The 26,912-nt window shown below is 39.9% G+C and overlaps 1 protein-coding gene across 5 annotated transcripts in view; it reads left to right on the top strand.

Moving 5' to 3' along the window:
- The first annotated feature begins 270 nt into the window (after positions 1-270).
- The window catches only part of SEC23IP (SEC23 interacting protein), a 39,523-nt gene continuing 12,881 nt past the window's right edge, over positions 271-26,912 (top strand). For 3 of the 5 annotated variants that reach the window (XM_005225774.5, XM_005225775.5, XM_010820079.4), the window contains exons 1-13: positions 271-501; positions 5,318-5,850; positions 7,998-8,220; positions 9,221-9,414; positions 12,302-12,391; positions 15,565-15,685; positions 16,286-16,375; positions 17,227-17,368; positions 18,779-18,987; positions 19,368-19,486; positions 19,884-20,036; positions 21,761-21,856; positions 26,705-26,902. In XM_005225774.5, coding sequence (XP_005225831.1) covers positions 339-501; positions 5,318-5,850; positions 7,998-8,220; positions 9,221-9,414; positions 12,302-12,391; positions 15,565-15,685; positions 16,286-16,375; positions 17,227-17,368; positions 18,779-18,987; positions 19,368-19,486; positions 19,884-20,036; positions 21,761-21,856; positions 26,705-26,902 — 2,331 coding nt within the window. In that variant the 5' untranslated portion in view covers positions 271-338. Of the gene's footprint in view, positions 502-1,882; positions 4,684-5,317; positions 5,851-7,997; positions 8,221-9,220; positions 9,415-12,301; positions 12,392-15,564; positions 15,686-16,285; positions 16,376-17,226; positions 17,369-18,778; positions 18,988-19,367; positions 19,487-19,883; positions 20,037-21,760; positions 21,857-26,704; positions 26,903-26,912 lie in introns of those variants that run through there. The other 2 variants (NM_001192959.1, XM_059881813.1) reach the window with 2 other exon arrangements.

Consider the following 26,912-nt stretch of genomic DNA (forward strand, 5'->3'; position numbering starts at 1 on the left):
ACAGAGCGCCGCCCGCAACCCGAGACTTGCAGTGTCGATTCGTACTTTTATTTACAAACAGCAGCACCCCATCTCCCACGCTCCAGCCCCAGTCTGTCCGGCCCCGCCCGGGCAGTGGCCGACGTTGTCACTTGCTAGGACACGGGCGCGAGGTCGCCGCCGCCATGTTACTTTCTGGCGGCCCCGTTGGAGAAGGCAAAGGGAAGCTGAGCGGCCGCCCGGAGTTCCGGCCCTTGTGCGCAAGTGCGGAAGTGTGTTGGCCCCGACTGCGCTCAGTTTCCGGCCGGTGTTTCCGCACCGGCCGCCCGTAGACGTGTAACGGACGGTGGGCCGCAGCCATGGCCGAGAGGAAACCTAACGGTGGCGGTGGCGCCGTCTCGGCCTCCTCGTCGGGCACTAACTTACTTTTCTCCTCCTCGGCCACGGAGTTCAGCTTCAACGTGCCCTTTATCCCAGTCACCCAAGCCGCCGCTGCCTCGGCCTCCCTGCTCTTGCCCGGAGGTAGTAAGGAGATGGAGATCCGGGTGGGCAAGTGTGGGCGGGGGGCGTGAGGTGAAGGGTCGGACAAAAGGTTTTCCTTTGCCTGGATCAGACCCTCTGCTACCTTGTCAGGGCAGTTAGTGGCCAGATTTGAGTAGCTTCGGGACTTTGGGGTCTTGGGGGCGGGGGCCAAGCTCTTCGTCAAAGGGACTGTTCAAGTGCTGGCCACTCCTGCACTGGCATTCCTCACGTTTTTGTTAAACATCTCCTGGTGAGCCAGGTGCTTGCAGGGAAGGTAAAATAAATTATTACCGCCTCTCCTCGGATACAGTAGACTATCTCTTAGGGTAGGCTCGTAATACTTGCAAAGCAGAGGTATAGAACACAGTCATCTTTCAAGGCCGTGCCTCATTTTCTGTTAGAAGCTCTTGCTTGTTCTCTTAGGTACCCACTCCTATGTTCATCTTAGCACTTTGTACGTATCTTTATTAGTGTGTGCGGAGCTTGCGTTTTCATGATTATGCGGCATAACCCAGAGCTGGTGTTAGGAGCACCGACTGTATTCCAACCCTAGCCCTGGCAGTAACTTGCTGTGTGATCTCAGGCATGTTACTTCACCCCTCTGTGCTTCGTTTTCCATACATGCACAGCCTCCCAGGGCTGTCATGAGAATTGAATTGATTTTTGTGAAGCACTGAATATAGCGTCTGGCACATTATGTTGCATAAACGTTTGTAAAGTAAGCTTGTCTGCCTGTTTGGACTGTGAGCTGTGTGAAGTTTGCAGCTATGACTTATTTACCTTTTTATTTCTAGGATCTTGTTTAGTGCCCAGCACATAGCTCCTCAGGAAATGGTGAATATTTTTCTCTTGAATAATTTGTTCTTATTTGGAGGACCAAGGAAAGTTTCATGGAGAGGTGAAAAAAGGCGAAGCGGAGCAGTACACGATGGTTCTTCTTCTCTGGTGTCATGTTTCTTCTTGGTGCTTACCTCCTGACGTGTCCACATCTTTTGTTTATCTTGTTGCACTAGCATGTAAGCTCCATGAGAGAGCAGGAGCTTATACCTAGAACACATCTTGATGTGCTGTAGGCACATTTTTATTTCTATAGAAACGTGAATGAATGAAAGGGTGGGAGTTAGGAGTATGTTTGTCTTGTTTTGATAGTGTGGCTGAAAGGTTCCACATTGCCATTTTTGGTGGAGGACCAGCGTGGCTGGAGCAGAATGCTTTTGGAGGTTGCAGGATGTAACCAAATAAATACGGCTGTACGTGGGGTTCTCTTACCATCTGCTGCTTCACAAATGTTTGGTTCATGCCTATGTTGCTTTGTAATATTTTGTTTGTGTCTGTCACTGTCAATAAATGGTTAACATCTTCATTGTCAAGTATAGGGTAACTTACCTGTCTTGAAAGCTGTTGTTTCTTGGAGATGGTTTATTTTTTAATAAGAAAATTAGTTTTAGAACTAAAATTCTTTAACAAGTATTTTTCTACCTTTAACAAAGATTTGATCATTAGAAGTCCATTCAGCGAATTTCCAGAGACAAAAGGAGAACCGATGGCATTGGAAGCAGCGATGAATTAGTGTCAGTGAAAGAGGCATACAGGAAGCAGTTTCATTCACTCAGCAAACCTGGACTGAGCAGCTTGTTTGCCAGGCCCTGTTCCCAGTGTCAGAGAGACAGAGAGGAGCAGATAGCATTGTCCCCGGTGACTGCACACTTTTACACACTGTGCCCAGCTGTGTAAGTGGTTGTGGTCCAGGTTTGTGATGGCTAAAAAGAGGGATTGATGGGCTGCTGTGAGAGCCGTGGCTGTCAGGCTGGCTGACCAGGGAGCAGACATCCCTTAGATCTTTAGAACTTTACAGAGGGGGTGATTCTTAAGCTGAGTGTTGAAGGATACATAGGAATTAGGAAGTCTGGGGAGACAGGCATTTGTAAAAGTCTGGAGGTGTGAGAGAAACCTGCAGATTTGGTGGGATTTTGAGGTACGTGCTCACATTCTCTCGCCCCCTCTTTCCTTCTTGGCCAGTCCTCCTGCCTCCCACCCCGCCACTCCCCCAGGTCCATGTGACTAGAGTGAATGCAGGGGAGTGGCTCAAGTGGTTAGTGGGGGAACCAGGTCATGAAGGGCCTCATACAGCACATTAAGGAGTTCATAGTACATCCTGTGTGGTGTGCGGGTGCCCTTAAAGGGTTCTAAACAGGGCAGTGACATTAGAGATATGTTTAGTCTTTCTGAGATTGCACCAGAGTAAAGCTGACTGTAGCAGAAGTGTCCAGTCTGGACGCCACTGTGAGTCAGGCAGGAGCGAGTGGCACTCTAGCCCTGGTCAGCCAGGTGTAGGTGAAGAGCAGGAAACAGAAGTAAGAGATTTTTACACCGTCAAATTATTGGGACCTTTCATGCATTGGAGAAGGAAATGGCAACCCACTCCAGTATTCTTGCCTAGAGAATCCCAGGGGCGGGGGAGCCTGGTGGGCTGCTGTCTATGGGGTCGAACAGAGTCGGACACGACTGAAGCAACTTAGCAGCAGCAGCAGCAGTGACTCACTGAGGGCCAGACTGTCCAGTGTACAGGCTCTTTATCTGTTCAGTTTCAGCTCCAAGGTACAGCTCCACCTGGCATATAATAGATACTGTGTACTTACTTCTTTAATTGAAGATCTAAATGATTAAATGGAAAAGAGGGAGGAGTCTCAGGAGGTTTCTGGTTTTCATGTCTGGATGGATGTTGGTAGACATCCATTGAGGTAGTGAGATTGTAAAAGGAGCACATGAAGGGGGACCGTTAAGATGATGGTCGAGGTTTACTAAGCTTGAGATGTATGTGTCTGAACCTGCCAAAAGTACTGAGGAGGCAGTTGGGAAATAGGTTCTGGGGCACATACGATCAGTCTCAGTTTGGGACAGAGTTGGGAGTGTCACAAGTATACAGGCGCTTATTAAAGATATGGTCTTGATGCCAAAGGTGTCCACATGTAATTAGAAAGTGCCCCTGTGAGCTTGTTGAGATCAGTATTTTGTTTGTAAAGGATGGTAATCAGAGAAAAGTTTGTTGTATCAGATTGATCCCAAGTTGCTTTATAGGATGAAGGACACAGAGGTTTTCCCCCTGCTTTCAGATGTTGAGAGATGAACTGAAGTCTGAGTCCAGGTGAGGTTCACGGGAATGGAGAGAGAGGATAGGAACCGGAAATGTTATCAGAGAAGTAGAATGATAAAAGCAGAAAGGGAGCCTTGCTCAGGAAATGATATTTTAATTACAAAGAAACAGTTCAGAGGGGTATTTTGAATAGTGGAGTATCTCAGTTAAATTGATGTGTGAAATATAACTGGGAGCAGCCTAACAGCTGAAGGCCACGTTCAGCAGCAGAGGTCAAGAAGGAGCTCTGAGCTTGAAAGGTCACACTTTGGCAGGTTTCAGGGACAGGGACCACAGCCTGCCTGTGTGTTGGGAAGCGGTCCACCATTCTGATCTGCTCTGTGCCTCCAGTGGTGGGAGATTAGAGAGATTTGAAGAAAAGGGGTTGAGATGGGAGAAAGAAAAGATTAGGAAGAGAAAGGTGATGTTCCAAGCTAAGGACTCATAAGTTTCTAATGAAAACTAGATGACTTTTTAGGCCTTGTAGAAGGAAAATCAGAGAAGGCAATGGCACCCCACTCCAGTACTCTTGCCTGGAAAATCCCATGGATGGAGGAGCCTGGTAGGCTGCAGTCCATGGGGTCGCTAGGAGTTGGACACGACTGAGCAGCTTCACTTTCACTTTTCACTTTCATGCATTAGAGAAGGAAATGGCAACCCACTCCAGTATTCTTGGCTGGAGAATCCCAGGGACAGAGGAGCCTAGTGGGTTGCCGTCTGTGGGGTCACACAGAGTCGGACACAACTGAATCGACGTAGCAGCAGCAGCAGAAGGAAAATATTATTTTACAACTTGGTAGCGAAAGAGAGAATAAAATAATATAGTTTGGTGCCAAAATACCAACAGTGAAGATCATGTTTGGCAAAGGGAAGTGAGGAGACCTTCCCTTTGTTAGAAATGACTTTTTTTAAATACTGATTGTCATTCTCTAATGATGATTACCTGGTTGTGATACTGTGTGGTTTTAGGGATGGTAGTGAATGGTTGACCTACTTTGCCTCGAGAATGCCAGCGCCTCATGTTCACTTGTATAATGAGTGCTTTGTAGGTAAGAGCCCTGACACACCTTTTCTTGTCAACAGAGTTAATATCTGTACTTTAGCTTCTTGTTGTTACTGTATAAATAAAGTTCTGTGTATTTGGGTAGTGGAATAATGTTTGAATTGTTTCTTACTAGGAAAAAAAATCGTTCAAAATAACATCTAAAAGTAGTAGGTACAAATTTTGTTTGCATTTTTTGAAAAATTCTCTTGTATACAAATGTGGGCTTCCCTGGTGGCTCAGATGGTAAAGAATCTGCAGGAATGCAGGAAACCAGGGTTATATACAAATATGTCTACATAATTTATACATATTTACCAAATAAATAGTATGTAACTATATTTATTTTAAAAGTATGGAAAGGTATGTATCAACATATTAACAGCATTAACAGTGATTGTCTCTGGGAGGTGAGCTTACCAATGAGTGCAAGGTTTCCCTCCTTTTGTTGTTTCTTACTGGTATTTTCTAGTTTTTCATTTCAAAGAAAAAAGAAAAACAAGTTTTTCATTATTGTCTTTAAGGCAGAAATGTAAGTTTGAACAACAAAATAAGAGGTATAATTGCTAGACCTGCCATATAGAATCTTGTCCAGAGTGACAGCATCCCTTTAAACCATGTGCCCTCCTGTTCCCTTGCAGAGGATTCCACCGATGTGGGTGAGGAGGACAGCTTCCTTGGGCAGACTTCTGCTCACACATCTACCCCACAGACATTTAGTTACTTCTCTCAGGTATCAAGCAGTAGTGATCCTTTTGGGAATATTGGACAGTCCCTGTTAACAACTGCAGCAGCATCAGCTGGACAATCAGCCTACTCCAAGCCCCCAACGTCTCTGCCTTTTACAACTGGATCCCAAGATGTGTCGAATGCATTTTCATCATCCATTTCGAAGGCGCAATATGGTGCTCCACCTGCTTCACAAATCGGAATAAATCCTTACCCGCCTTCTCAGCCTAGTAATCTCCCTCCTTCGAATTTTGGGAGCCCACCACAAGGAACGCCCCAACAAGGATACAATCCGTATCGCCACACGGCTGTAAGCAGCAGGGCTAATCCTTACATTGCACCACCGCAGCTGCAGCAGTGCCAGACACCAGCTCATCCTTCCCATCCTCCGCCCTCCGCACCCCCCGTTCAGATGTACCAGGTGCCTCCAGGATCTTTGCCGCCGGTATGAAGACATGCTTTATATCTTTATATCATTCACTGTAATTCTAATCCCTCTCATTTTTACCTGTGCTTTGATGACAAATTATTTTCAGATGGTTTTTTTTTTTTTCCGTAAGCTATATGTTTTGAAGTAAACAATCTTTTAAAAGTAGGTCATTGAATGGTTCATGTTTTAGGTTATATTTTGTATTTATGGAAGTAGTAATTTATTTCAATGCATTAACCGTATGCCAGTATTACCAGATTTAATATAAGATAGCAATAACAAATGTCATCTGGAGATATGTGAGAGTCGAAGGAACTATTATCAGCTTCTCTTTTTTTAATTATACTGCCTGATCAAAACGCTTAATTACTGGGACTAAAATTGATTACTCCAATAATTTATTTACATTTATAAAGTTTGAATCTAGACAGACTATCTCAGACAGATGATGGAATAACTTTTGCCTTGGGTAAATTTTATGAAATTCCTTTATGCTTCCCCCCCCTCCCCGCCCCTAATTTTTCAGTTGACTTCCAAAGGGAAGTGAACTGAATCAGAAAAAGGGAAATGATTGAAAAAAAGAGTCAAGAACCCAGTGTGGCAGGGATAATGGTACTGTAGTCAGTGGCAATAGAGAATGGGCTCCATTTTACCAACTAATCTAAATCATACCAGTATACAAATTCTTGGTAACGGTGGATTTCAGCAGATTGGTAGCATGTAATGTAAGTTAGTATACTTGTTTGCTGATGAAACTTTGAAGAGTTCTGATTAAAAATGTTTAAATAATTTTAAGTAAACCGTTGCAAAAATAAAAAATAGGACAAAGAACACCCCAGTGCTCTAACCCAGGTTCCCTGTCATGAACATTTGTTCTCTCCTTCGTGAACATGCACACTGACACGTGTGGGGGCATCCTCTCCTCCCTCGTTCCTTTCTCACGCTGTGTATGTGCAGTTTTGGGGGGAAACATTTGAAGATCAATTACATACATTATAGGGCTTCCCTGGTGGCTCAGCTGGGGAAGAATCCACCTGCAATGCAGGAGACCTGGGTTTGATCCCTGGGTTGGGAAGATCCCCTGGAGAAGGGAAAGGCTACCCACTCCAGTATTCTGGCCTGGAGAATTCCATGGACTGTGTAGTCCATCGGGTCGCAAAGAGTTGTATACAGCTGAGCGACTTTCACTTACATACATTATGATTCTTTACTCCTAGATACTTTAGTGTGTATTAATATTTCCTAAGAATAAGAATATTCTTTTGCTTGACCACAGTAATCAACCTCAGTAAATGGAATATTTTGAAATCATTTTTTAATAAAAAATTGTATTCTGTTTTTAAAAGTATTTTTACTGCACAGAACTTGAGAAATGACTAATAGCCAAATGAGTAAAAATTGCCACGAGAAAACCTTGTTTTTAGTTTTTATGTCTTTCTTATCTTTTTTCTTGATAAACATAATTTTTCCTCGACAAGCATTATGTATGTTTACTTACATAAACTATGTCAAGATAGTTTAGATGTTAAGATTTTTTTCTAAAACATTTTTAATCTTTCTAGAGAATTCTAGTATATGAGTAAAAGATGATTTATTTAATCAGGTTTCTGGTAGGTCTTTGGATTGTATCCAGTGATTGTTATAAATAATCTTTTGGTATTCGTCCTTGTGGGTGAATTTTTACAGTTATGTCTTTAGGATGAATTCTTAGAAATGGAATAGGTAGGTCAAGGAATATGCATTATATTTTATTTTATTTTTGGCCATGCCTCATGGCTTGTGGGATCTTGGTTCCCGAACCAGGGATGACCCCAGACCCTTAGCAGTGAAAGCAGCAAGTTCTAACCACTGGACTGCCACAGAATTCTCGAGCATTATGCGTGTGTTAAAGATGGAATAAATGACAGGAGGTGTACTGCTGGATTGATTCTATAAAGGTATTAGTTTACTTTGCCATCAGTGTGAGAAAGCCCTGTTCACTTTCCAGCTGGCATGGGGTTTTGTTATATTTTTAAAAAAATTTAATTGCTCTGGAGCTTAGTTATTAAATAGCTGTCTAGAGAAATATTAAGAATAATTATTACTAATGTCAGTTTGGGTCTGCATCATACACAGAATTGTTCCTTTGGACTGACTGGTGGTCCTGTCTTTTATACCCCCAGATCCCTCCTCCAGCGCAGGCAGGGTTGCCCCCTCCAATCCAGCAGCAGGCACCTGCCAGACCTGCAGGACCCCCTTTGCAAGCGCCACCTCCTTTTCTACTTCAAAACCAGTATGAACCTGTCCAGCCCCACTGGTTTTACTGCAAGGAGATAGAATACAAACAACTATGGATGCCTTTCAGTGTTTTTGACTCTTTGAATCTTGAAGAAATCTATAATTCAGGTAAGTGTGGGTCCTGCATCATTTGTATCTGATTTGAGGAAGAGTGGAATGAAGAGTAAGTATCCATGGCCTCCTTTTTATGAATGTCATTTTCTTTAATCCTGTAGACCTCACCAGCCTCTGTACCTTAAGGTGATGATACTTTTAATAATACACTTGTATTATTAAGTTCTGGGTTATGTGAGTAAGGTATTTGAAGACATGTTTTAGTAATTTTTTTGTTTAAAGGTATTTTAAATCCAAGAACTAAAGTAGTTCGTATAATCCAGGTGTCAGTTTTCTTATTTCCTTTATTTGTTTGTAGCTAGAGGGCAATGCAGGAGACCTGGGTTCAATCCCTGGGTTGGGAAGATCTCCTGGAGAAGGGAAAGGCTACCTACTCCAGTATTTTTGGCCTGGAGAATTCCATGGACTGTATAGCCCATGGGGTCACAAAGAGCTGGACATGACTGAGTGACTTTCACTTTCACTTCATAGGGCATTTATAAAGCATTTTCTATGGAACTCTTGTTCCTTCAGATAAGAGTTTTAAAAATGCTATAACTACATCCCTCTCTCTCTCTCTCTTTTTTTTTTTTTTCCTGGAGCAAGAACATCCATCTCTTGAGGCGATGTACAGGAGTAAGTTAAGACTCTGAGAAGTTTCACTATAGAAATAGGTTTTTTTGTTTATCCTGAAGGTATTTCATCTTAGGACTTAAAAATAACCTATTCTTTAGAAGTATGTTCATGGAGCATTTTCTGCTTTGATACATAGAGAAAAAGCCTACCAGTTATTGGAATTATTTCATGATGCTTTTATATTTTACTCTGGTTATTTCTTCTCCACTTAAAAGAGTCATCATTTTGAGCAGCACAGATTAATCTTACAATTCTGTTTTTGAATAGAAATGAGCTTTGTTCTTTGTCTTTAATGTTAGACGAGTCACCATATTCATTATTTATTGCTTTTAAGTCTACCTTGTAACTGTTCAGTTAAAATGTGGACTTTGTTTTCCAGTCCAGCCAGACCCTGAGAGTGTGGTCCTTGGCACTGATGGAGGGCGCTACGACGTCTACCTCTATGACCGGATGCGGAAAGCCGTGTACTGGGAAGAGGAGCCAGCCGAAGTGAGACGCTGTACTTGGTTCTACAAAGGTGACACAGACAGCAGATTTATTCCCTATACAGAGGAGTTCAGTGAAAAGCTAGAGGTACGTGGGCTTTATTCTTTTATGCCTTTCTTTAAAACACATAGACTCTGTATACATTGGAGCCTCATGTAACACCTCTCACAGTGGAGTGGACTTTATTTACAGGACACCTCATCTTGATCCTATTCACAAAGAAGACTACTTTTTAAGTAATGTCATCTTTTTTGAAGTGCTAATTGTGGTCTTGGTGTCTGAAGATAGAATGTTGTTCAGGGGAACATTACAGATTTAATATAATAAGATATTGTATCAAACCTTCAAAAGAACTTAGGCTGCTGGGATCTGCTGTACTAATACATGCCAAGCATATGGATGTTTTTCAAATTAATATTCAGTAAAAGGGTTTATGAAAATAAACATAAGAATAGGAATAGATGTTGTCAGACTTTTTAACCATTGTAAAACTGGTGGTTAATGTTGCTTTACATAATAGTGTTAATTTATTGTTGTTAAAATTTTCTTAATAATTGAGTATTTAAATATTTGAAATGTTAACTTATCTGCATACATGGGCACGATAAAGGACAGAAATGAAAAAGCCCTAACAGAAGCAGAAGAGATTATGAAGAGGTGGCAGGAACATAGAGAAGAACTGTACAAGAAAAATCTTAATGACCTGGATAACCACTATGGTGTGTTTACTCACCTAGAGCCAGACATCCTGTAGTGTGAAGTCAAGTGGGCTTCAGGTAGCATTAGAAGTATAATTGACAGGCAAGGAACTATATATATTTATGATACATATATGTTTCAAAAAGTTTGGGCATATCCATACACCTGTGAAACCACCACCACAAACAAGTTAGTAAACCTGTCTGTTGTCCCTTTTTGTCTTTTCATACTGTTCATGGGGATCTCCTGGCAAGAGTACTGGAATGGGTTGCTATTCCCTCCTCCAGTGGGCCATGTTTTGTCAGAACTCTTCACTCTGACTTATCTGTCTTGGGTGACCCTGCATGGCATGCCTCACTGAATTATGCAAGCCCCTTTGCCAGGACAGGGCTGTGATCTGTGAAGGGGGTCTTTTAAGAAGAGGTGGCAAGAATACACAGAAGAACTGTACAAAAAAGGTCTGATGACCTGGATAACCATGATGGTGTGGTCACTTACCTAGAGCCGGACATCCTGGAGTGTGAAGTCACGTGGGCCTTAGGAAGCATTACTATGAACAAGGCTAGTGGAGGTGATGGAATTTCAGCTGAGTTATTTCAAATCCAAAAAGGTAATGCTGTTTAAGTGCTGTATCAAATATGTTAGCAAATTTGGAAAACTGATCAGTGGCCACAAGACTGGAAAATGTCACTCCAATCCCAAAGAAGGACAGTGCCAAAGAATGCTCAAACTGCCATACAGTTGCTCTCATTTCACATGCTAGTGAGGTTGTGCTTAAAATCCTTCAAGCCAGGCTTCAGTAGTACGTGAACCGAGAACTTCCAGATGTACAGGCTGGATTTAGAAAAGGCAGAGGAACCAGAGATCAAATTGCCAACATTTGTTGGATCATGGAGAAAGCAAGGGAATTCTAGTAAAACATCTGCTTCTGCTTTGTTGACTCAGCTAAAGCATTTGACTGTGTGGATCACAGCAAACTGGAAAATCTTAAAGAAATGAGAATATCAGACCACCCTACCTGTCTCCTAAGAAACCTGTATTTGGGTTAAGAAGCGATAGTTAGAACCAGATATAGAACAGTGGACTGGTTCAGAATTGGGAAAGGAGTACAACAAGGCTGTGTATTGTCACCCTGCTTATTGAACTTATAAACAGAGTACATTATGCACAATGCTGGGCTAGATGAAGCACAGACTGCAATCAAGATTGCTGGGAGAAACATCAACAACCTCAGATATACAGATGATACCACTTTAATGGCAGCAGAAAGTGAAGAAGAAATAGAGAGTCTCTTGAAGAGGGTGAAAGAGGAGAGTGAAAAACCTGGCTTAAAACTCAGCATTCAACAAACTAAGATCATGGCATCTGGTCCTATCACTTCACAGCAAATAGAAGAGGAAAAAGTGGAAGCAGTGGCAGATTTTATTTTCTTGGGCTCCAAAATCACTGTGGGTGGTGACTGCAGCCGTGAAATTAAAATACTGTTGCTCCTTGGAAGGAAAGCTATGACAAATCTAGGCAGTGTCTTAAAAAGCAGAGACATCACTTTGCCGACAAAGGTCTGTCTGGGCAAAGCTATGATTTTTCTGGTAGTCATATATGAATGTGAGAGTTGGACCATAAAGAAGGCTGAGCACTGAAGACTTGATGCTTTCAAATTGTGATGCTGGAGAAGACTCTTTTTTTTTTTTTTTTTTGGAGAAAACTCTTGAGAGTCCCTTGGACAGCAAGGAGATCAAACCAGTCAATCCTAAAGGAAAACAACCCTGAATATTCATTGGAAAGACTGATTCTGAAGCTTCAGTACTTTGGCCATGTGATATGAAGGGCTGACACATTGGAAACAATCCTGATGCTGGGAAAGATTGAAGGCAGAAGGAGAAGGGGAGGCAGAGGATGGGATGGTTCGATAGCATCACTGACTCATGAGCAAATTCAGGAGATGGTGAAGGACAGGGCATCCTGTTGTGCTGCCGTCTGTAGGGCTGCAAAGAGTCAGATTAGCAACTGAACAACAACAACAAAGAAATTAGTAGACAACTCGAAGCTTTGGTTTTCACCTCTGTGTAATGGGAATAATGTTATTTAGGGCTGATTAAAAGCAGTTGATCAAATGAGGTACCATATGTAAAATGTTAAGTTTGGTAACCACTTAATAAATGAGATCTGCCATTATTGTTATTTTTATTACTATCATTGTTAATCATTTTCTTCCACACTTCTCTTAATGTGACGCAGATTTATCTTACTGGATTGTGTATTGTTTCCATTGTAGGCTGAATATAAGAAAGCTGTAACCACAAATCAGTGGCACCGAAGATTAGAGTTTCCAAGTGGAGAGACGATTGTTATGCACAATCCAAAGGTAGTGATATTGTTTAAGATATTAAAATGTTTAGGTTTTAAAAAATTATTTTGCTGAATGTGTTTGATAAGTGTTCATTTTTATTCTGCAGTAGGGAATATTTATAACAAGTGCATTGCATGGATGATAGAAAAATAAATGAAATTTAAATTTGTCTCACTAAGTTTCTGTTTATGGTAGCACATTAGCTAAAGCTTAGTATGCATCGTTGAAATTAAGCTTGACAAGTTTTTGTACTTCACCCAAGGTCAGCAGACTTTTCTGTGAAGGGTCTGAGAGTAAATATTTAAGGCTTTGTAAGCCATGTAGTCCGGAGAAGGCAATGGCATCCCACTCCAGTACTCTTGCCTGGAAAATCCCATGGATGGAGGAGCCTGGAATGCTGCAGTCCATGGGGTCGCTGAGGGTCGGACATGACTGAGCGACTTCACTTTCACTTTTCACTTCCATGCACTGGAGAAGGAAATGGCTACCCACTCCAGTGTTCTTGCCTGGAGAATCCCAGGGACGGGGGAGCCTGGTGGGCTGCCGTCCATTGGGTTGCATAGAGTCGGACACGACTGAAGTGACTTAGCAGCAGCAGCAGGCAGCCATGTAGTCTCTGAAAGTGTATTGGTATTTAGGCAGTATGTAAACCAACAGGCATGGCTATTTTCAATAAAACAAACAATATTTCAATTAAAACAATATTTCAGTGTTTTCATTTGCTTATAAAAATGAGTGGGAGGCCAGGTTTGACCTGCAGCAATAGTTTGCCTACCTTACCCTTGAGAGTAGTTTGTTTCAACCTTTACAGTAAAAATACATTCTTCCTCTTTTTATTTATATTGTCTCCAGGAACCTTGCTTGTTTCTTTAAAGATACCGGGTGTGGTGTTCAAATTCTTCCATTTACCATCCTTAATCTAAGCTCCAGGTCTCTCACCTGCAACAGTGAGAGGTGTTTTTAGATAGGGTCTATTTTAGGGTCATATTTTAGATGAAGTGAGGTGGTTTGTGCAAGAGCATCTAGCACGGTGCATATGTAGTTTCTCAGGACATAGGCTGTTTATTACAGAAAATGTAAAAGAAAAAAATAATCTGTGTCTGACCACCTCTATAGTCCTTACTGATACATTGAAATAAGTAAATAAAAACACCCATAGCCCATCAAAATTTAAAGTGTTGAAGGGTATTAAATGAAAAATAAAAGCCTTTTACTTCTACATTCCCCTAGTTTTGCCTCTTAATGGTAACCATGCTTACTCTCTTTAAATTTTTTTTTTTAACTCTTGTTTTTATGCAACACACAGAACTTTGCATACCGTCTTACATGCATTCATTTTTTTGGGGGGAGTGAGAGACCGATGTTAAACTATCATTTTACTTTTTTAATTGAAGTATAGTTGATCTATACAATATATTAATTTCAGGTGTACAGCATTGCGACTCAGTAATTGTATAGATTATTATACTCCATTGCAAGTTATTACAAGATAGTGTCTGTAATTCCTTGTGCTGTGCAATATATCCTTATAGCTTATCTATTTTATATACAGTAGATTGTGTCTCTTAATCCCCTACCTCTATCTTGCGTTACTCCTTTCCCTCTCCCTAGTTGTTAAACTGCTTTGCTTTTTTTGTTTTTTTTTTAATCTATGAGTCTTTCTGTTTTTCTATATACATGAATTTGTTTTATTTTTTAGAGTCCACAGATAAGTATTTGTCTTGTATTTATCTTTTCTGACTTAATTTCACTACACGTGTTTTCTAGGTCCATCCATGTTGCTGTAGATGGAAGAATTTCATTCTTTTTTTATGGCTAATATTCCATTGTATGTGTGTATTTCTCTATATCTGTGTGTCTGTCCAACATCTTCTTTATCCACTTGTCTGTTGATGGACACTTGGATTGCCTCCATATCTTAGCTGGTGTGATTAGAACTGTTGTGACCTTTTAAGTTTTTTGGTTTAAGTTTATTACTAGGTATTTTATTTTCGAAGAGATTTTAAGCGGAATTTTTTCTTTTACTTCCTCTTTTAGTTCATTATTAGTGTATAGAAAAGCAACAGGGTTCTGTATATTAATTCTTGTATTCTGCCACTTTACTGAATTCATATATCAGTTCTAGTAGTTTTTGGTGGAGACTTTAGGATTTTCTGTATACAGTGTCATGTCATGTGCAAATAGTGACAGTTTTACTTCTTTCTTTTCAGTTTGGACGCCTTTTGTTTCTTTTTCTAATCTGATTGCTGTGGCCAGACTTCCAATACTATGTTCAATAGAGTGGGCATCTTTGTCTTGTTTCTAGTTTGGAGGAAATTCTGTCAGCTTTTCACCACTGAGTATAATATTAGTGGTGGGTTTTTTCATAAATGGCCTTTGTTATGTTGAGATACGTTCTCTCTGTACCAACTTTGATGAGAGTTTTGTCAGGAATGGGTGTTGAATTTTGGTTGTTATTTCTCCTTTTTCATTTCTTATTTTGTTTAGTTGTGTCCTCTTCTTGGTAAACCTGCTCAACGGTTCATCAGTTTTGTTCTTTTTTCAAAAAATCAGCTCTTGGTTTCATTGCTCTTTCTTATTGTTTATTTTAGTCTCTGTTTTATTTATTTCCTCTCTCATCTTAATTAGTTCTTTCCTTCTGCTGACTTTGGACTTCATTTTTTCTTCTTTTTCTGATTCCTTTAGATGGTAGATTAGGTTGTTTGAGATTTTTCCATATGACACTGGGCTAAATTTAATACAGTTGATTTAACAGAATAGTGTATGTCTTCCTGAAAAGTGGTAGGTAAGTCCGTTTTTGACATTGAAATTGAATTTGCACTTTGTTATTTAGAGAAGTTTGTGTTTATAAAACAAAGATTCCTCTACTGCAGGTGACTTTTCTTTAATTTCTTACATGTAAACCTGGAAGTTTGTTATATTTTTAAATCAAGACAAACTACTTCTCATTTAGTTGTATTATTTTTCAACACAAGCATTGGAAATAATGGTATTGACTTGCTTAATATTAATGGTTACTGAACACCAGCAAGACTGCTAGAAAACTGATTTTGGAGGACCAGTGTAAGTACTTGATTTATAAGCTATACTATAAAGTAGTTTATCGTGTACGGAAATAAATCATTTAATTTATAGTGGAAATGGATTTGGTAGTGAGCTCTGTCATAACCCTTCTCTGTATCTTGAAGGTTATTGTTCAGTTCCAGCCTTCCTCAGTGCCTGATGAATGGGGGACCACGCAAGATGGACAGACAAGGCCTAGGGTTGTAAAGCGCGGAATTGATGATAACCTGGATGAAATTCCTGATGGTGTGTATAATTTGTTTAGGATCAAGATCATTTTTAAACTTTTCTACTTTAAAATGATGAGAAAAGCAAACAGCTATTAGGATTACCTGCCATATTTGAATTAAATAATGAATGAAATGAAACAATCTGAATGATTATTCAGATTAAATAATCTGAATCAATCTACAATCTAAATGAAATAATCAGTAAAATAGTGGATTTAGCTTGAAAATGTTCATTATAGTGTGTATAAATTTAACAAAGAGAAGGATTTTGGGAAAAGATTGTAAATTTTATATTGGCAGGTTGCTTCTCCACGTGGGGCTTAGTGCCCTGGGCAGTTCTGGAGAAATGACAAGGTTAATGGAGCCCCTAGAGGTACAAAACCGATGGTTGTCATTGGCTCATAGCTTCTCCAGTGAGCTGCTTTCTCCACTCCTTGGTCTCGTTCACTGATTTATGCCAGGATGGACTTTGAGCTCTGTTCATCTAATTTTGGCAAGTTTGTGATGACAAAAGGGATATTGAATATTGCTACTCGTTTAATAAAACCTAAACCAGTCTCCAGCTTGTGTATGTTTGTATGTATGGATGTGTGCATGTCTTGTCTGTCTTTTGCAGGAGAAATGCCTCAGGTTGACCATTTGGTGTTCATGGTACATGGCATTGGACCTGTGTGTGACTTGCGCTTTAGAAGCATTATTGAATGTGGTAAGTGTTCATGAAATGATTTGAAAACTATTAGAAGAACTTTAAGCCTTTATTTTAAAGTGTTTCCAGCTGTGTACTGTTAGCTGATGTACTGTCAGGAGAGATTGAACTGAACACTGGGCAATACTAATTTGTACTTGTTTTGCTCTTATGACATTTGTAACTCAAAATCCTAGACTGTGAAGAATGAGCAGGGATCTTGGAAATAATTTAGCCCTTCTGACAGCCTCTGCCTGAACACTTTTCAGCTATTAGGAACACCTACATGTTGAACTGATTTTTGGTGGATTAGTTGTGAGAAGTTGTTTAAAGGAACTATGAATTTGTCTGTTTTACATAAATTAAAAGCTATGAATTTTATTTTTTTATTTGTAGTAATAGTTCATATTTATTGAATCCTTGGTATGTGCCAAGTATCTTACATGTTTTGTATCATTTAACCCTCATAATAACCTTTTGAGGTATAGGTGCTGTTACTGTCATCTTTACTGTTAGGTAAGGAACTGAGGCCCAGAGTGTGAGTTAACCTCTCCTGTGTCTCAGTCTGGGAGGTTCTGGAGCAGGTCAATTTGATAATTTGATTCCTGAGTCTACCCACAGTGCATTTCTGCCTGCCAGTAGTGGTAGTTGAGCTAATATTTTTCAGTCATTTATCTATTTCTGTAAAATAATGTAAGAACTTCTTAAAGATTGTTTTTTTTTCTTCTCTGAACTAGATTTTGTCATTTTTTTCCTTTGAAAAGTTAGTGTTACAAAAAATACTGGTATAATTGAGGTGATTGCTGACTGCTTACCGAGGTAGCAAAATTCAATCCAGTACATTTGTCTTCCCTGATTTTTTTTTCTTTAAGTGGATGATTTTAGGGTGGTTTCTCTAAAATTGCTGCAGACACACTTCAAGAAATCTTTAGATGATCGGAAAGTAAGCAGAGTGGAGTTCCTTCCAGTTCACTGGCACAGTTCCTTGGGTGGAGATGCCACAGGTGTTGACAGGTTTGTGGATTTTGATAACTTGGTTTTCAGATTAGTCAAACTTAGACTCAGATTTTAAACTGTCATATAAAGTAGTTTATTATGACTTCAACAAGTACACTAAAAAGCTTTGATTATATATTTGCTCTTATATATTATTAAATACTGTTAGGTTTATATGCTACTTTGTATGTGTGCATGCCTGATTGTGTATGTATGTGGTGTGTATATTTCTATTGTAAATATTTAAGAGAATCTAAGAAACTTAAACTGGTTTAAAAATACTTACCTATAGTGGTTTTTTCCTTGTATAGTGGCTCAGACATGGGGCTGTCCTGTACATTGTAGCATGTTGAACGGTACCCTTGGCTTCTATCCTCCAGATAAGAGTAACACAACCTAACCTCTAATTTAACAACCAAAAATGTCTCTAGTCACTGCCAGATGTGCCCTGGTGGCAGAGTTGCCCCTAGTTGAGAACCACTGGTTTAGATGATTGTTTCTCAGTGGAGACTCTTCTGGCAGGACAGATGTCATGAAAGACTGTTGTGTGTATTGTAGGCCATTTAATATCCTTAGTCTAAATGCCACTAACTGCCAGCAGCACTTACCAGGCACTGTGACAACTAAAAAGGCCTCCACTCAATTTTGATTGCTTCCAGTTGGGAACCACAGATTTAGGAAGTATTTCTTCTAGGGACACAGAGCTGATAACATACTTGGATTTTAGTGAACGTCATGATGTTTCAGGGCACGTGTGTTAATAAAACCAACCTATGAACATTTTATCATGTAAGGCCCTGTACAGAGGATGAGCTGGTTGGACAGTATCACCGACTCCATGGACATGAGTTTGAGTAAACTCTGGGAGTTGGTGATGGACAGGGAGGCCTGGCATGCTGTAGTCCATGAGTCGCAAAGAGCTGGACACGACTGAGCGACTGAACTGAGCTGAGGCCCTGTTACAGGGCTGTTTTCTTTCTCTGGGTGTTCCTGAAGTATGCTGTGCTGTGTCCTGAAATATGACCATCTCAAATCAGGAAAGATTTTCATTCTCTTAAACTCCTTTCTTAGTTTCTTGCCACATTCTCTGTTGTCTTTTGCCACCTACAATTTTTGTCAGGTATCCTGATTTCCAGTAGATTGGAAGAAAAAGGTAGGCTTTCCTCTTTAAAAACGAAGTAAAGATCTTTGTTTTGGCCTTATTTTATATGATAACTTTAGAGAATCCACAAATTCACAGGATAGTTATAGGCACAAGTTGATAATGTTTTTGGTTTATCTTGATTTATTGACAATAACTGACTGAAATCCACTCATAATTAGTCTGTGAGTTTTTTTTTCTCAGTGTATTTTCAGAATTCAAAATAAAAACTTTTATAAACTCATATTTAAGGTGGTTACTAAGTATACTTTTTTCTTTCCAAACAGGAATATTAAGAAAATCACTTTACCGAGTATTGGTCGGTTTCGTCACTTTACCAACGAGACCTTGCTAGACATTTTATTTTACAACAGCCCCACCTACTGTCAGATGATTGTGGAGAAAGTGGGGTTGGAGATAAACCGTCTGTATGCACTCTTCATGAGTCGGAACCCAGACTTCAAAGGCGGGGTCTCCGTTGCTGGTCACAGCTTAGGTGAACCTTTTAAATTTCCACATTTAAAGTACAATTTTTGTTGAGTCATCACTGTTTTCATTGTGGGTGACATGGTTCGTAAGAGATCTAGAATTATAGATTTTCAATTTTATAAAGGGTAGAAGTGAATGCTTTGAGTTTACATTCTGCCTTTTGCTATTCACCTTTCCTGTTGCCTAGGAATGCTTTATATTTTAATTTATTCTGCTATTTGGTAAAGCAAGAATATGGATTATCACATCTTGATTAGCATCTAACTTTACGTGACTTCCGCTTGGGACTTTGAACAAAAAGAGTAGGAGAATTTAATTAATGTTATAGAAGCACCTAGTACATTATGAAACAAAAAAGCAAAATGCTTCTTCTTTTTTTTTTTAAAGGCTCTTTAATATTGTTTGACATCCTGTCTAATCAAAAAGATTTGAGCTTATCAAAGTCTCCTGTGCCTTTTGCTGTTGCTAATGGAGTTGTGAAGCAACCACATTTTCAGGAAAAGCAGGTATGGCCCACTAACATCTAGATTTAGAGTTTGAGCCAAAGAGCTTTTCAAAATCTGAACTGATTTTATGTAATAAAACTCCTTGAGGTTTACAAGTATGGTGGAACCACAGAGCTCGTTTGAGTTTTTCTCACTTGTCTTCCTTATGGATTATACATTTAAATGGGATAGAATGTTTATGGTTTGTTTGAAAAATGTGAAGTAAATTATTGTAGAAAATGAGGGCATACAAATTTAGTAATTTTAGTAATTTTCTGAATATTCAAACTTGGAATAACAAACTGCCCAGAATTAGGATTTATGTATGGGACAGAATTAAGATTTTTCCATAGATCAGAAGATATTTTATGGGAGTTTTTCTGAACTTTGTAATATTCTCCCAACTTTTTTTTAAAAGATACCCGAAGAGCCAAAGCTGACGTTGGATGAGTCTTGTGACCTTGATGTTGAAAATGAAGAAGTCCTGACTTTGCAAGAAACTCTGGAAGCACTTAGTCTCTCTGAATATGTTAGCACTTTTGAAAAGGAAAAGATTGATATGGAATCTCTGGTACTGATGATAGTTTGATTCATTTTTATCTGAAACTGTTTTTCCTTTGTATGAGATGGAAAATTATTAAGGTTTAACCTAACCTTTTACATCACTGGAGAAGGAAATGGCAACCCACTTCAGTATTCTTGCCTGGAGAATCCCATGGATGGAGGAGCTTGGTGGGCTACAGTCCACGGGTCGCAAAGAATCGGACACGACTGAGCGACTTCACTTTACATCACAGTGAAAGCAGAGACTTAAATGTTTAAAAAATTGAAAAAATCAGGAGAACTTTAAAAAAATAATAATCTGGGAAGACTTTTCTAAGTAAAGCAAAACCCACAAGCCATGAGGAAGAAAAAAAATTGTGTAGTAGGGGATGCCATAAACAATATCTAAAGGCCAATGATAGGTTAAGAAGACAATTTGGAGCACACCTTATAGACAAAGCATTTATTTCCTTCTTATTCAAAGTTGCTACAAATTAACTACATGAAAACCATCAACACAATAGGAAAATAGGCAAAGGATATGAACAGATGTATATGGAAAATAAAATAAGCAACTTCTTATCAAGAAACTCAAGAAAAATATGAATTAAAAGTGCAATGAGATTTTTTTTTATCCTGTCAGTTTGGCAAGAATATTAAGAGTTTGATGTTCATACACTGTGTGGCCGGGATAACGGGAAATAGGTACTGATACATACTGGAGTAAGAGCATAAATTGGTACAACTTCTGTGGAGGGCAGTCCACCAATATCTTTGATTATTTTTAAAGAATTTATTTATTTGGCTGCACCAGGTTTAGTTGCAGTATGTGGGATCTTGTTCCCTGACCAGGGATCAAACCCGGGCACCCTGCATTGGGAGCATGGAGTTTCAGCCACTAGGCCACCAGGGAAGTCCTGTCTTTTAAAATACAAAGAATGCATGCACTTACCCCAGCAATTTCACTGCGAAGGGTATTTCCTATGAAAAAATACTCACATGGGAGTACTTCCAAGGATACTCACTGTAGCACTATTTGTGATAGCAGCACCTTAGGAACACCTGTGTCCGCTAGTAGGGCGCCAGTGAAATCATTTATGGTGTATGCACACAGTGGTGAACCCAGCTGTTGAGTGAACGAGGCAGTGCCAGAGGGATTGGTGTGGAATGATCTCTAAGGTTTGTTATGTGAAAAGACCAAAATTCAGACCTGTTTGTGTATAGGTTTGTTGTTCAGTCACTAAGTCATGTCCTACTCTTTGTGATTCCTTGGACTGTAGCGCACCAGGCTTCCCTGTCCTACACTATCTCCCAGAGTTGCTCAAATTCATGTCCATTGAGTTGGTGATGCGTAAAAGTCACACACATGGAAAAACACGGGATGCTGTGTATACATAAGAGATCTCTGGACGGAGAGGAAGTTGCCTGCAGTATCTGCTCAGAGGACTGGGTGGTTCGGGTGGGTGGAGGGAGCCGACTTCATTTTACACTTGACATAACTTCTGATACCATACAACCGTGCGTGTATTTTCTGTTAAAAATTAAGAGAATGATTTAGATGTGGAGGCTGAAGAGTTTACCACCTAAATTAGTTCGTAATTAAAAATTACTGAGGGTGGGGGTAAAAAAATTAAATTGACTAGGATATTCAATTACCTTAGATGATATAGTTTCTTTTCATAATTTCCTTTTTTCAATTTCAGTTCATGTATCATTAGATTGACTAATGTGCTTGTCTGTTTTCTTTTAAAGCTTATGTGTACAGTGGATGATCTGAAGGAAATGGGGATACCACTTGGACCCAGAAAGAAGATAGCTAACTTTGTAAAACATAAAGCTGTCAAACTGGTAAGGTTCATTTCTGCTCCTAAAAGAAAACACAGCTTATCTCTGACTGCTGCTGCTAAGTCACCTCAGTCGTGTCCGACTCTGTGTGACCCCAGAGACGTCAGCCCATGAGGCTCCCCCGTCCCTGGGATTCTCCAGGCAAGAACACTGGAGTGGGTTGCCATTTCCTTCTCCAATGCAGGAAAGTGAAAAGTGAGAGTGAAGTCGCTCAGTTGTGTCCGACTCTTAGCGACCCCATGGACTGCAGCCCACCAGGCTTCTTCGTCCATGGGATTTTCCAGGCAAGAGTACTGGAGTGGGTTGCCATTGCCTTCTCCATATCTCTGACTAGCTTGTTTATATTTTGGAAATTTTTTGTTCATACCATTATGGTTAGGCCAGTTACTGTGCTCCCTGCTCAAGGGAACAGTAATGAAGTTGATGGAAGCCCAGACGTGGGAGTCAGCCAGAACTGGGTTTAAATTCTAATTAAATTCCAATTCATGGTTTTCCTGGGGCTGATCAAAGTTCAGGTTAAAAGGACTTTAAGTTTTTAAATTGGTATTTGCATATTCCCAGTGCGACACTGGATAAGTCCTAGACAAATAGATGAGCTGGTGACCCTAATTTCCAGTTCAACTACTCATTAACTATATATTCATGAGCAATTTGCTTAACTTTTCTGGTCCTTGGTTTCCTTCATTTCTACAGTGGGATTGATAATGCCTTCCTTACAGGATTGCAGAGTGGATGAAGCCATGCATGTATAGCTAATCACCCAATAAATATTAGCTCATTTTCTGTCTTTATAATCCTTCTCACCCTCTAAAGGATAAAAAGAACACACACATACATCTCATTAAATAATAACCAAAAAGCAAAAATTGTCAGCAATCCAAAACACAGCAATAACAGCAACAACTAAAAAGCATTTAAGAAGAAGTAAAACAATTGGGAATAAATCACTTGTTTTATTTAATTTTCATTAAGTTAACTATACAGAGATTTTCTGTAAACTTAGAAAAAGTTGGTAGCATTTAGAGTAGGTATTTTGTTTTTATTGTATATTAATTAACATGATCTTCATTGACCCTTCCATCATTTAAACTTCTGTGGTTCTTTACTTTGGAAGGACTTAACATGCCCCTTTATGTGTAATACGGTTATAAAGTCATAGGACAGAGTTGTTGTGATTAGCTAAGCAGTTGAGTTGTTCAGCATTTTCCGAGTGTATCTTTTGGATCAGGCACGTGCTGGATCCTTGGGACCTGGAGATGAACTGTGCAGTCTGTGGTCTAGCTAGAGGGGAGATTTGACCACAGAGAAAGTATTGGTCCCCTGACAGCGCTGTCTCTGCTGTCAGAGCCAGGTGAGGCCTGGCCATGGGAGAAGGGACGGGCTGGTGAGGGAATACTTCCCCCAGCTGTTGGTGAATGAACTTGAAGGAGGGGTGGGGTCAGGGGAAATGGCTTTCCAGGAGGGGGCAAGTATTTTTCTGCGATGGAAACAACAAGGGGACTGAGAATAGGGTGGGGGAGAGTCCCAAAGGCCCGAACGGCAGAAGTGGCAGCTGGTCCTCAAATGTATTCTCATGCCCGGGAAGGGCATGGTGCTTTTTAAACTAACACCATGAAATGCTGACTTGCTTATTAATTTTTGTCACAAATTATGATTTAGCACCAAATCATTTATTTAGTCTAAATTTTAATTTTTTACTTCAAAAATGTTAAAATTTAAAGCTATGTGCTCTAAGCCACATTATCAGGGTCTTCTGCATTGCAGGCAGATTCTTTACCAACTGAGCTATAAGGGAAGTCCCTATAAAATTTCAACCATGAGCAAATGTGCTTATAATAAATAGTAAATGAGTTTTTAGACATTGATTCCTTCCTGGTTTTTCCATTAATATTTGCTGTCTTTTGCTATTGGTTAGGGCCTACTGGCTGATATGCAGTACTAAAGGAAGAAAAAGTTGGAGCAAATCTTAAAGTTGAGACAATTCCATTATCAACCTGAATTTTATGTTAATATGTGTGTGTGTGTGTGTGAGAGAGAGAGAGCGAGAACTGGGCTACATTTTAGCAGCAGTGTAAAGCCACTGGGTCAGTTCTAAGGGACACGATGTGAGAGCCACTGCTGTGGGTCAGTGGAGCAGTCAGGGCACTTCCATGACTGGGCTGGTGTTTTAGAGTTCACTTGGTTACAATGTGGGCATGGAGTTAGAAGGGGGTGAAGCTAGAGGCTGTTGGGAATCTCAGCATTGTCACTGTGATTATGCAGTGACTCAGAAATGGTTGGGGTGTAGTAGAAAATGGAAAAGAAGGTGCAACTCAAAACACATGTTAGGCACAGGATAGTGTTTGTGATGGTTGGTTGAAGGTGATGAAGACTGAGTAGAGAGGCAGCATCTCTGGTGAGCACAGTGGTCACACCAAAACCAGGACACCACAGGTGTGTCCACGCTGGACACCAGCCTGTGTTCTCCACGTGTAAGCACGTGCGTCTGCATGTGCACGTCAGTGAAGCACAGGCCTGTAGAAACAGAGAAACAAAAAATGAGAAAGAAGCTAGATTTCCAGGCCCTGCATCTGCCCTTGGTTTCATAGTTCAATAAAAGGAAGAAAAGTCTTCTGTTTATAGTTCTTGAAAAGTCTCTAGAAGGAGTTTGGTTTGGCTCCTGTAGTAGCTTGGCTGTATCAGTTATGGCACTTATAAGAATGTTTTGAAAGGGTAAAAACCTATAAAGTCATCTTATTTTTTAAATTCAAAAATAATTGCCTCTGAATGAACTGTGACACTTTCTCAGCCGTGTTACCATTGATCGCTCTGTTTTTCATCATTAAGGTTAAGCATCATCAAGGTGCTGCTGGATCAATAATGAGATAAAATGGTGCATCCTATTGATTTACTGTAACTGAAAAGTTAGCCCATTATTTTTAATAAGGAGATCAGGTATTTGTGACCTGAACTTTTCTTTCCCCTTTGTAAACCATCTTAATCATTTTCCTTTGAAAAGAAATAATTCTTAGTGCTGGGAATGTTGGTTCACTTTGTTTTCCAGTTACTGCCTCTGTCTAAGAGGGAAACAAAACAACAGTTTGCAGTAGGACGGTTTAGGATCTATTTAGACTGTTCTCTTAGCAATTTAGATTGTTAAGTTGTGTGACTGTAATGGGAGGTACCTCGAAGTAAGAAAGCAAATTTAAACTGAAGAACGTTGGTCACATTCTTCAGTTTGTGTTTTGGGTTTAATCCTGTGGTGTCTCCAAAGGGCAGAGATAACAAGGCCAACCCAGACCTTCATGGTGGGATCAGTTCCCAAATGGCTGGTGGAGAGCTTTCTTTTTGCTATATCATCTTTTGAATTAACCAGTTGGACTGGTTTCCAGGTTTCCTAGTATTTGAAATTCACTGATGGACAAGAGCAGTTAGACCAGCTGTTGGGTTTAGGCACTGTCAGTAATGTTCAAACAGAGACTTAGCCAGGCATTCACAGCTTGGGGAGTGAGGACCACTGAGACCTGTGCCCATGGGAAGTCAGCAAATCCACCATGACGGTTGTTCACATTTCCCTGACATTGTTGCCGCTGTACTGGGGCGCAATCACAAACCAACATGGGCGGATTTTGTCTCATTACTGTAGTGATACAGCTGTTCTGTTGATGCTCCCAGAGATTTTCTTTATTGACTTATTTATGAAACGCATAGATCTTGAGCGTTCTGTTCAATAAACTTTGACAATTTTTGCACCTGTGTAATCACCAGCCAAAACCAGAAATAGAACATTTTGTCACTCAGTTCTCTCATGCTTCTTTCTAATCAGCTCCTCCTGCCACACAGCTCCTCTTCTGAATCTGATCACTATCCAATAGTTTTGCCTGTTCTAGAGGTTTATATAAATGGAACCAACACTGAAAATTCTTTTATATCTTTCTTCTTTTACTCAAAATAGTGTTTTTAAGATCCGTGCAGTTGTAGTTTTATTTGCAGTTTACTTCTTTTTATTTCTGAGTAGTTATCCCACTGTATGAACGTACCACAATGTGTTCTTTACAGAATGCTTTTGAGGAAAACTTGGTGGCTTCATATAGACGTAAGAATGTAAACATGTTGAAGGATAAATTTCTTAAGTTTACACCTCTTTATGCTATGCTATGCTATGCTAAGTCACTTCAGTCGTGTCCGACTCTGTGCGACCCCATAGACGGCAGCCCACCAGGCTCCCCCGTCCCTGGGATTCTCCAGGCAAGAACACTGGAGTGGGTTGCCATTTCCTTCTCCAATGCAGGAAAGTGAAAAGTGAAAGTGAAGTCGCTCAGTCGTGTCCAACTCCTAGCAACCCCATGGACTGCAGCCTAACAGGCTCCTCCATCCATGGGATTTTCCAGGCAAGAGTACTGGAGTGGGGTGCCATTGCTTTCTCCGACACCTCTTTATAGGAAGTATATATTTTACAGTTACATAAGTACTTCTAAAATTATCTGGCTAAAGTTGAGATCATAAAGGAAGAAGTTGGTATTTTAAAAAAAAAACTTCTATTAAAATTTTAAATTACATAAAAAGTGTAGGGCACAGAGTATAATAATAGCTAATATTTAGATTTAATTGTAGCTGTTTCGCCACATTTTTCTTTGTTCTTAATTTTCTTTTTCTTAAGAATTTTAAAGTAGCTTATAGACATCATGGCATTTTTTTCCTTGACTATTTAGTATGTGTCTCTAAAAGGACATTTCTCTAATTGACCACAATGCTTTCATTCTTAGGCCTAAGAAATTACTAATCATTCCTTAATATTGATATGGGTATTTCATAGTGATAGCTGATAACTTTTCCCCCTTAGTTATGTTATGAAATTTTGGTATTTCACAGGAAGAGAAAAAAGCAGCATCGGAAAAGAAGGCAGCGGTGGCCACTTCAGCAAAAGGACAGGAGGAAAGTGCTCAGAAAGCTAAAGACATGGCTTCTCCTCCCTCAGACTCGAACGAGTCCAAGAGGAGACTCCCGCTTGGAGCGTCCGTCTCTTCTGTGCGTGTTGATTATGAGGCCTTTGAAGTTGGCACCGGACAGGCAAGTCAAC

The sequence above is a fragment of the Bos taurus genome, chromosome 26 (assembly GCF_002263795.3).
Source record: "Bos taurus isolate L1 Dominette 01449 registration number 42190680 breed Hereford chromosome 26, ARS-UCD2.0, whole genome shotgun sequence".
Classification (NCBI taxonomy): Eukaryota; Metazoa; Chordata; class Mammalia; order Artiodactyla; family Bovidae; genus Bos; species Bos taurus.